At 39.7% G+C, this 12,110-nt stretch overlaps 1 protein-coding gene across 2 annotated transcripts in view; it reads left to right on the top strand.

The window, feature by feature from the left end:
- LOC126251906 (protein SCAI) overlaps positions 1-12,110 on the top strand; it is a 97,364-nt gene that overhangs the window by 56,116 nt on the left and 29,138 nt on the right. For both annotated transcript variants that reach the window (XM_049952644.1, XM_049952636.1), the window contains exon 11: positions 7,709-7,799. In XM_049952644.1, the coding sequence (XP_049808601.1) occupies positions 7,709-7,799 (91 nt within the window). The remainder of the gene's footprint in view (positions 1-7,708; positions 7,800-12,110) is intronic.

Here is a 12,110-nt window from a genome sequence, read left to right as displayed (position 1 = left end):
TTGCCCCAGGGCAGCGTAATAGGTTTGCTGCTTTTTACGATTTACATAAACGATCTGGTGGATGGTATTGACAGTGGCATTAGACTGTTTGCTGATGATGCTGTAGTCTACAGGAAAATAGTATCACATGAAAGTTATGAACAAATCAATGAAGATTTGCAGAAAATAAATGCATGGTGTAATGATTGGCAGTTATCTCTCAATATTAGTAAGAGTATCCTACTGTGTATAACAAAGTGAAAATCCCCATTAATGTATGAGTACAAAATAAATGCCCAGTCCTTGGAAGCGGTAACATCCGTCAAGTATCCAGATGTGACTATTCGAAATGATCTCAAATGGAAAAATCAGATTACACAAGTAACGGGTAAGGCAAACTCTAGATTGCGATTTATTGGTGGAATCCTGAAGTGATGCAGTCCTTCAACAAAGGAAATTGCTTAAAATACTTTAGTTCGTCCAGCCTTAGAGTATTGTTTGTCTGTATGGGATGCTTACCAGTTGGGTCTGATTCAAGATATTGAGAAGGTCCAATGGAGAGCAGCAAGATTCGTGACTGGTACATTTAGCCATCGCGAGAGCGTTAAAAATCTCATAGAAAGTTTGAAGTGGGACACACTTGCAGACAGACGACGCGCTAAATGGAAGGGGCTGCTCATTAAATTCCAAACTCTGACCTTCGCCAAGGATGTCGAGCATATGTTATTACCACCAACTTTCAAATCGCGCAATGATCACCACTCAAAGATAAGGGAAATTAGAGCTCATACTGAGGCTTTCAGACTTGTTTTTCCCGCGCGCAATCCACGAGTGGAACAGAGGGGGGTGGGGGAGCAGGAGGGGGGGGGGTGGGAATATGACTCTTTGGCACAAATAGTGCCCTCTGCCACACACTGCTTGGTGGCTAGCGGAGTATATATGTAGATATGGAGATTGTTGACACTGTTCTTGATGGCAGGCTATGTTCTCCATATGTTTGCCAAACCGAAACCCACACTCTTCCATTGGATTGCCACAAGGTATAGTGTGAGTCGTCACTCCAAATCATTTGTTTCAAGCCATGTACTGTCTAGTGGCATTGCTCTTTACATGAACTTAAGTACTGCTTAGCGTTGACTGCAGAAATGTGTGGCTTATTAGGAGCTAATCAACCAGTATACCCCATCATTTTTAAATGTCTAACACACATTGTGCTAGCTGGACTGTTGATAGCACTTTGGAACTCTGAATGATTCCTTCTGGTGATTTAATATGCTTTTTTACAGCCTCCTTCCACAGTGTTTGATGGCCCCTGGACTGCACAAGGTCTGCCTTTTCTTGGTTTAGCTGTAGTTGCCCTTTTGTGTTTCCACTTCAAGTCACATGTCCAGCAGTCAACTTGTACAGCTGTAGAAGGGTTTAAATGTGCCTGATGGATTTGTCATTCAGTTGACATCCAATGACTACCCCATTTTTGAAGTCACTGAGCTCTTGTGACTGACCTAGTTGGCTGTTACGGCTATTCTACTGAATGCACAATACATCCCACCTTGTTTTGTGCTGGCAGATCACTTCTCATGACACTTAGTGGTCAATTCCGCATTACATAGGGATGTCCAGATACTTTTGATCACATAATGTGTATGCACAGGTACTATTTCTGTACTATATGTTACACAAGAAATTAAAAATACAGTAGTCTTTTTCAAATTTTTGTTAATATCAAGCCAGTATTAACAGACAGAAACGACCATCTTACATCATTTCTTTTATTACATCTAGCTTTTTTTCAGACAAAATGTGTATTTCAAGTCAGCTTCCTACCCTGTAATTTGAAAAGGTTTATGGTCAGTACTAAAACCTTGCAAAAATTAAATATACTGAAACAAGAGTGTTTCCACTGCATTAGCAGTAATGTGCTGAGTGTCCTGGTCCACCTTTGTCACACAAACCAATTGTAATTGTCCACTTATTAGATACATGGTGTGAGAAAAATGATGCCTAAAGTCCATATGCTAGTCAGACAGTTCCAGTATTTTTAAGGGGACTTCCTCATTTGTTTGCATATATTATATTATGTTACTTTGCAGTAGAATTTGTTGCATACGAGGGTTGTCCAGAAAGTAATGCACCTCAATTTTTTTTCAATTTTTTTCCCCCCTCAGCTGAAAACAATTCTACGAATGCAAAACGTTACATATGTATTATTTGAAGTCTTCTGAGTGAGCATGTGAAGTTTCTGTAACTTCAGACAGCTGCAGGACAGTTTCAGAATGGCATCTGTAGGTAATGTACATCACAACCAATGTCCCGTCATTGAATTTCTCACTGCAAAGAAAGAAACTGTGGGGAATATTCACAAACGCTTCTGCAAAGTCCATGGAGCATCTGCTTTCAACATTACTTATTTAGCGTATGGCTAATACAGACATATCATAAAATTAAATTACATACACATGTGAACATACTGACACACACAAGAAACTTAAGTTTGTCTTTACAACTGAATATCCAGTTCTTCAATCCAGTGCACTGCATCTGGAGTTGCTGGCAGGAAGTTCTCCTCAGCACCGTGATAGGCTCGAATCCTGCATTCACTAACAATGTGGTGAACAGTCTGGTACGGAGCCCCGCAGTCACAGGCTGGATTAGGCAGCTTCTTCCACTTAAAGAGAGCATCCGTGCATCGGTCATTGCCGTTACGGATTCTGTTGAGTGTAGTCCAGGTCTTGCGTGGTAGGTCAAATCCACTTGGAAGTTTAGCACCTGAGATGATGATATGTAGGCGCACATCCGTCACTGCTTTCCACTGACCTTTCCATTCTTCAAGAGGTTTAAAATCCTCGGCAATCACAGAGTTGGATGGCGTGATTTCAGTCTTTTACGAATTAATAGTGGTAGGTCGCTATGCACGGGTAGGTTAGATTCCTGGAGATCTTGTGGAATTCTCTCATAAGGGCAGTGCATCTGCGCAGATCAGGAGGCATTATACCGGTTAACAGTGGGAGCCAATAAACTGGTGTAGATCTGATTGCGCCAGATATTATGTGCATTGTCGTATTCAGTTGGGTAGCGACGAGAATTGTATGATGACTGTTCATCCAAACAGGTGCACAATACTCAGCACTTGAGTGCACCAAGCCCAGAGTTGAAGAATGCAGGGTGGTTGCTGAAGATCCCCAGGTAGTTCCGCATAGCTCATGGAGTGTGTTGTTTTGAGTCCTCAACTTTTGAGCTAAGTTAAGATTGTGTTGTTTGAAGCATAGTGTATGGTCCAGGATGACACCAAGATATTTTGGGCTCCAATTATGATGAAGAATTCTGCCTCTGAAACTTACTTCCAGTTTTACGTTCGCCAACCAATTATTTAAAAGGAAGCAACACACTTCTGTTTTATTCACACCAGGTTGGAGTCTCCAGATTTTGAAGTAATTATCTAATGCAGACAGGTGATTGGTTAGAATCTCTTCTGTTGTCTTCATTTCCTGGTGTCTTAACAGCTAGAGCCAGGACATCAGCACAGCAGTATCTTCTGGACGAAGTGTCAGGTAGATCAGATAGATATAGGTTGAACAGTAGTGGTGAGAGAACTGATCCTTGAGGCAATCCGATGTTCAGCTTCCTCTCCTTACTTATATTGCTTCCAGTGATTACCTGGAACTTCCAAATGCTTTCATGTTGTTAATCAGTCGAGCCATTGTTCTGCAGGGTATGATGTGGAGAAATTTGTAGATACGGCCTTCCCTCCACACAGTGTCGAAGGCGGCAGTTAGATCAACAAACACCACAGATGTTTTCTGCTTCATTTGGTACCCTGACTCTATGAAGGATGTGAGAGACAATACTTGGTTGTAGCAGCTATGCCCTGGTCAGAAGCCTGCCTTATCAACTGGAATGTTCTCTAGGATAGTGCTACTTATTCTGTTGTATACTGGCCTTTCAAAATGCTTGTAGCAGCAGCTAAGTAGGGCAGTGGGGCGATAGCTTTCTACCGTGTTGTTGGGTTTGTCAGGTTTCAGAACAGATATTATCTTCACCTTTTTAAATTCCAATGGAAGTTGACCAGTCAGCAGGATGTCAGTGATGATTCTTCCAGCCATTTCTTAGCTTTTCCTCCCATATGGATCAGGAATTCTGGATAGATACCATCGAATCCAGGTGCCTTAAGAGGTTTGAGGTCCTTCACTCTAGAGTCAGTGTCTGAAACTGTGAAGGGATGGGTATACTCAGATAAGGGAGATGCCAACTTTTTCAGGTCATGAAGCTGTCATCTGATATGTCTTGTATGTTTCTCGTCAGGAGGCACTCTTGAGGTAGTAATGATGTGGGAAGCAATTTGGTCTGGTGTCACTTCGGAAATTTTTCTGCATGCTGGTGCACTTCCTCCCAGTTTTCTCAGAAGACTCCATGCTTTCCTGCTCGAGTGGGTAAAGTCCATATTTTTGACTGTTTCTGCCCATTTCTGCCTCTGAGATATATCCAAGCTGGACTGTAGTTCCGTAGCTATCTCTGGGTCACCACTTTGCTGTAAGTGTTGGTACAGTGTTTCACTGTCATCATTCCATCCTGGAACATATTCTTTTCGGTATCCTCTTGGCATATACGTTTTAGCTGCTGCTGTTACTGCACCAATGAAGCGTTGATAGTTCTTATGTGATGGAGGTATCCAGCGAATTGTGTTATTCAGTTCCATTGAAAACTTCGTCAAGTCTGCTTACTGGAAATTCCATCGAGCATGCGGGGTTGATCATATGACAGAAACAGTGCAACCAATTTGTATTATTACAGATCTGTGTTGGCTGTGAGGAAAGGCATCCATCACTTTCCTTGTGGTGTTGATGGGAAAGCCACTTTTGTCAACAGAAGTGCAGTTAGTCGCTGGGCACGGAGGGTGAGGTCATCAGAAAGCAGTTTCGCAGAGCTTTACGATTTGCAGCAGTGTAGGAGACCATCTGAGGCTGTCACACCTGACATATTGCAGCGAGGATATGAGGAGAGACGCATTACGACTCGGCAGTTGGCGTTGCATCCATCAGTTAGCAAAGGAATTGTGGATGCAATTATCCACACTCTTGGATATTCAAAAGTGTGTGCAAGATCGGTCCTGCGGTGTCTTAATGGTGGATCACACATCACACAGAAAAACATTTGTGTTGTTTTGTTGCAACATTTTGAAGTTAGGGAGAGGCCTTCTGGTCCCAAATTGTGTCAGGTGATGAAACCTGGGTTCACCATGCAATGGAATGGCGCCATTTCCAGTCCCCACAGAAGAAAGTATTCAAAACAACTGCTTCCGCCTGTAAGGTCATGATCACCATATTCTGGGACTGTGAAGGTGTGATTCTCATTGATATGATGCCAAGAGACAGTACCATTAATTCAGAAGCGTATGTCAACACATTAAAAAAACTCAAGACGCGTTTCTGGCAACTTTGGCACCACAGCGACCCAGGAATGTTTTGTTGCAATACGATAACACTCGGCCCCACACAAGTCTGTTGACTGCTGAACACATCACAAAATAGGAATGGACAGTGTTAGCCCATCCACCCTACAGCTCCATCTGACTTCCACTTGTTTGGGCTATTAAAGTATGCCATTCGTGGAAGACGTTTTGAGGATGATGAGGAAGTGATTCACACAGTGTAGCACTGGCTCTGCCACCAGGACAAGGATAGGTACCGACAGGACGTACACACCCTTGATTTGTGCTGGAGGAAGGCCATAGAATGAGATGAAGATTGCGTGGAAAAATAGGATGTGTAGATAAAACACCATTCTTTCATGCGTGTAATTTTCATTATGTTCAATAAAGGATTGTTGCAGGGAAAAAAAAAAAATGTGGTGCATTATTTTCTGGGCAACCCTCATACATGTAATGTGGCTTCCACCAAATCTAGGAATGTCATTGACATGGTAGACATATAACAACAAATTTCATGCTAAGTAATGTAGCATTAATTAATGCACCATGTCTTAATGACACATATTTTGAGTGGCATCGACAAAAGATTATGACTGCTCACTGGAAATTGTGTCATAAAACTGAGTGAATGTCTCTTTGACAGATGATCACCACCGCCTTCCATTTTGGAATAGGCTGTTTACATTTTTGTAAGAACATTGCAAAATTTAACACAATATTTCAGTTGTACAATGTCTGTTTCTACAACATTGAATCATAATCATTGTCAATATTTTCATTTTCCAGTTTCTTACCTGTGACATATGCAATTTCGCAGCTCCCTCCTGTCTGCATTTGTTTGTTACTCTCAAGTTTCTCCATTGCTATGTTGGCAAGTCTAAACACTCCTCCCCCCTTTTCTTTTTCTCTCCCCTCACCTTCCTAATTTTTGCCTCCCCCTCACCTCTCTGTCTGCCACCCACTTTCCCTCTCCCTTCCTCCCCCACTTATATATTTTTCAGTAAAGTCACATCAATTAAATTTATCCAATCCACCAGTAAAGACTGAAATAAAATACATGTTAATTTTGTCCTCTGAAGTACTGTACTGGCATTCAACAAGAGTATGTATTGAATGAAGAAATCTGACATTTTCTGCAGCACACTATCTGTGTAGTCTTGGATAAGTTGTTTAAATGCATTTTAAGTAGAATCCTGTGATAGTTTGGTTCTCACTTCAGAGCCTGTATCTGATGACCTCTTGTCATCCATATGTTACATCCTAATGTTCCTTCTTTCTCAGGCTCCAGAAATACTCCAAAATTATTTATTTTCACATTCTTGTCATTTTCATCCTTCTGTATTAAGTTCAGCACTGCCATGAAATAAAGCCTATGATGAGCTTTACATGTGTGTCACATTATGGGCCTATTCTAAATTGTATGCCTCTGTTTAATCATGATTCTCCATGTGTTTGAAATGAAGTCCTACATCTTTCATAGTCAAGTGTTATATTAGTGATTTGCAAGTGTTGAACTTGAATTTTTGTGAAGAAGAATGGAAATGTTTCACAGTGTGAGGCATCAAAATCACAACTGGGTTCTGTGCATGTTTTGATGTCTGTCTATGTGTACTGAAGCAAAGAGTCCCAGTCACTTTCATTGCTTTGCTGATCTGTTGATCAAGTCAACACCAAGAGACTCATAGTGGAAGAAAGATGAGTTGAAACTCTTTTATGGTACAGTCCTTAACAAGCCTGATCACATCGCATAAACACAATTAAATGTTGAGACTTTCAGAAGAGCATGTAAGTCAACATTCACCTGTCACTGACAAAAATGTTTCCACAAACTAGCAAGGGAATACTTCTGTGTATCCTTTAAGCAGATAATTGAGTCCTTCAGTCAGTTCACACTGTTCTGCAGTATGGCATACTAGTGAGAAAGTGCTGTTCTTTGTGTGTATTACTCTTTGACCAGAGGAGCATACACCATATTGTGTCTTCATTTCTGAAAACAGATCCAAAACTTCACAAGTACTCCATTTTGTTATGTAAACGCCACTTCATAATTGACAAAAACTCTTTGTGTTTATAATTTTTCAGCAGTTACCTAAAATTGTCAGAAACATTTCTTTATTGTGGTAGTTTTAGCAATAATTGGTATAGAATTTTTATGTAAGCATAGGTGGTTCACTGTCCTATTTAGCTTTGTCCCATGGAAGAGCTACTACAAAGCATTTTGAAATTTTGTAACTAAAAAGTTGATGTTTACTTAGTTATAAGAGTTGCTTGGAGTTCAACTTTTTTTTTTTTTTTTATTTTCAGTGGGTTATGACTTAGGAGGAGTTATGACCAACAGCAAGAAGGAAGTGGATCACCCCAATAAAAAGGCAATTCAGTTAAAAGATATGCACTGGTAAGTACATAATAGTCTTAGATTGAACAGAAAGGAATAGGTGCAATGTAATGATGTTACTTTGCCATATTCTGCCAAAGTGTTTCATACAAAAAATTGAGAGGATGAAATTATAACTCTGAACGTTTAAAATACGCATTACTTAATATAATCTTCTTAGCTATATACATGCAATAGATGATTGCATTTTTAATATTATATATCTTGTTATAGGTAGTACTAATATTATTCACCTGATTGATATTGTGAACTTTTAACATGTGTACAACAACACACATGCCCATTGTCCTGTCTCATATCTTGTAATCGTGATCTCTCAGAAATCAGCGAATGGTGTCAGTGAAATCATTTTTTTATGGAAGAGTCTTATTCTACTGTCACACATAATTTTCATAGATTATATAGTATACTGAAACATCATGTGTACAGAAATCAATCTAATCTGCAGCTTAGTTTCCTAGTATTTTATTATTTCCCTTTTCTTTCCTACTTTTTAACCAGATTGTCTGATCATGACCTGGCAGTATATGAAACTGGTAATGATGCCACCGGAGGCAGATATAATAAATCGTTTTTATGAGTAGGTCACTGTGTTTCACAGAGGCAGTATGCCTAATCTGTGCAAAGACTCTCATAAGTTCACAACCTTACAACATGTAGAAAGAAATATTTTTTATTTGTTTTATAAATTCAAACATCTTTCTTCTTGTGCAGTGTATTTTATTTGTTCAAGATGTGTTTTGCCTTTTACATTAAGGCATCTTCAATGGATGTAATCTGTAATATACAGTTTTTTTATTATATTAAGGTATCTTCAATTGATTTAATCTCTAATATATAGGTTTTTTTATATGTGGTACTGTAGATTAGAAAACAGTTCATGTCACAGTTTTTACATAAATAAAGTACTGCTGACAGTTGCTCATTTTTCTGGCCGAAATCTTTGTTTTTTATCATCTGCTCATAGGTTAAAGATTGCAGCCACGCTTCACATATAAAACTTTGAGACATAAGATTGTGACTTGAAAATATGTCTATGCTTTATAAATGAAGTGACAGTGCAATCTGTAACCCATGACCAGATGAGAGGAAATACAGATTTCAGTTGGGAAAATGAATAACTATAAAAAGTAATTTATTTGTGTAAAAATTATGTTTTGAATTGTTTTTTAATCTATACAAGGTGTGATACAGAAGTTTCAAGATTGATTCATTTCTAAGTAGTGGAGCATGTGTGGACTGGTTCTGCCAGTTTGGGGAGTAGTGGGGGGTCCCAGGAACGAACTGAGCCTGCCGGACTGGCCAAGCGGTTCTAGGCGCTACAGTCTGAAACCGCGCGACCGCTACGGTTGCAGGTTCAAATCCTGCCTCGGGCATGGATGTGTGTGGTGTCCTTACGTTAGTTAAGTTTAAGTAGTTCGAAGTTCTAGGGTACTGATGACCTCAGAAGTTAAGTCCCGTAGTGCTCAGAGCCATTTTTGAAAGGAACGAACTGACGCCACAGCAGTTGCCTCCAGAACCCTGGAGAGTGCGCATTGCTTGCAACATGAGTGCATGTCATTGACCTCGAGCAGCACTTGGAGCAGCGTTATGCGATTAAGTTTTGCGTGCGACTGAACAAAACTGCCACGGAGACACTCGATATGATTCAAGAGGCCTTTAAGGAAGAAGCCATGTCCTGTGCAATGGTTTTCATGTGGCACAAATGCTTCAAAGATGGCCACGGGAATATTGAAGTCGATGACCGCTCTCGGAGGCCATCATCAAGCAGAACAGATCAAAATGTGGAGAGAGTGCAGGAACTATTAAACAATGACCGTCATCTTAGTACTAGATCAATTGCCAATGAACTGGAACTCAGTAAGAGTATGGTTTGGAGGATTCTGATGGAGACTTTGATGATGTGAAAAGTGTGCGACAAAAGTTTTCTCGGTGGATCAGAAGAAACGGTGCTTGACTGATTTCCAGGAAATGTCTTCTGGAGAAAGTGGTTACTGGTGATACGACCTGGGACTACAAGTACGATCCTGAGTCGAAGTGTCAAAACTCAGAATGGTACACTGCTTCCTTGCCGAAGCTCAAGAAAGCTCGCGTGTGTAAGTCATGTGTGAAGTGTATGCTGATTTTGTATGGTAAAGGAGTGATTCACAAGGAGTGGAGTTTGTTGCTCGTGGACAGACTGTCACAGGTGACTTTTACACCGGAGTGCTCCGCCCTTGTGGGATCGAGTTCGCCGCATCCGCCCGGCAATCAACGGTGATTGGATTCCCCACCACGGCAACGCACACACTCACACGTCATGCGCCACCACTGAAGTTTTGGTCAAGTCCAATGTCATGACACTGCCGCAGCCACACTACAGCTCCGACTTGGCTCTAGGTGACTTTTTCCTCTTCCCCCCGTATCAAGACAGACCTAAAAGGGAAGCAATTCAACTCCATCAACGCCATCCAGCAGGCTTCGACGAGAGTCCTTGGCAACATGATGCCCGAGGCCTTCCAGAAGGGCTATGAACAGTGGAAGATGTGCTGGTGGTGCTGTGTTGATGCTGAAGGATCATATTTTGAAGAGTTTTAGTCCCCTGTACTTAAATGCCCAATAAATTTCTAGTTCTGAGTTAAGTCTTGAAACTTTTGAATCACTCCCTATAAGTATTGCACTTAGAAATAAAATTGTATTGTTCTAGATTAAATCTACTGAACATGCCTAAATGTAAAAAAAGAAATGCGTCTGGAACTTACAGCTTTGAGGACCAAACAAAATAATAGTAGTAATATTTTTAAACAAAAAGGTAGTGGATTTGAAAATTCTATTACTGTTGCTGAAATTGACTTGTCAAGAACTCTAAAGTGCCATTATAAAAAGTACATTGTTTCCATCAGAAAAAACTCTACTTTTGGTTCCGTTTTTAGTTAGATGAAACATCCTTTTAAATATCAATATTTTTGAGCAATATACGTGTTCATTTGCATTCTACCTTCATACAAAAATATCCTTTTGATACGTAATATTATAAAATGTATTTACACACTGCAAATACAATTGTACACTGGCTACATGATTTACAAGTAACATGAAAATTTGTGCCAGATGAGAAATCGAACCCGAATTTCCCACTTTACATGAACAGCTACCTTAATCCCTTTGGCTGTCCATTCACAGCTCACTGCCATACTCAAACTTCTATGTGTCGTAGTGTCTATGTGCCTTGGTGGTCACATACAGATCATCTTATTCCCACACAGGAAGAGACATTGTTTTGCTTATCAGATTGCCTTGCTGTGGCATGAAGTACAGTAGCTCAATGTGTATTTTACTGGTCTGTGTGTAATATTACTTGTGGCATGAATTTGTTGATTCCTGCTGTAGATAAATATGGAACTGGATCTAAGTTAGTTTGCATCAAATTGACCCTGAAACAAAATTAAAAAAGTTGTTAATACAGTGTAAACTTTATTGTGACTGACTTGCTTGATAAATTGTTTATAAAAGATGAATGTAATGCTGTCATGTCAGGGATAAAATGTACTTACTGCAGATGGAGTATGATTAAGCTCCATTCCAGCTTTAAAAGCAATTGCAACTAAATGAAAGGCTGTTTGTTTTGTGCGAAATGCACTTTGCCTCTCTCTTTTTTTTTTATGAATAGCCTTAAGTGGCCCATAACAAATGTTTATTTTATGTATTTAGTTCACAATTTTGTAGTCTTATTAACCCATATGTGTGGCGCAGTAATTGTACCTAGTCAGCCTGATTGCACCAGGATGTCTGATTTTGGCATTTTCAAACACATTTCTATTGAACACTTCTCTTTCACTTTGTGTTGGTTGTGTGTTTTTACCTTATATAATGTTTCCAGCTGTCATTGTGCATTTTTAATTCATCTTTAGTTTGTGTTACTGTGTCTGTATATACTTTGATATTTGTTTGTTATGGCGTGCATGTGTTGTGTGATGGGACTTGATCTTGAAAAAATGCCAAAAATTGGACATCCTTATGTATGCAGGTCAATTAAGAACAACTCCAGATTGACACATATCGAATACTAATATTGTAAAATCATGAGTAGAACCAAATAGCAATTTAACCTTTTGAAATTTGTGCTTCTAAAAGTAGTGTCCTTCCTAAAGGTAAGAGAAGAACAAACAACTGTAACACAGTAACATACCTGTAATCATTATGTGCCACAGTTATTATACACTTAAAACAATTATGTATTACAGACCACTGAGGCTACTTCCTAAATAAAAAGAAGCAAAATGCGTATAGCACAAAACAATCCACCTTTCATTTAGATGCTTAGACAGACAT

The sequence above is a fragment of the Schistocerca nitens genome, chromosome 1 (assembly GCF_023898315.1).
Source record: "Schistocerca nitens isolate TAMUIC-IGC-003100 chromosome 1, iqSchNite1.1, whole genome shotgun sequence".
Classification (NCBI taxonomy): Eukaryota; Metazoa; Arthropoda; class Insecta; order Orthoptera; family Acrididae; genus Schistocerca; species Schistocerca nitens.
This window is presented reverse-complemented; position numbering and strand designations above follow the sequence as displayed.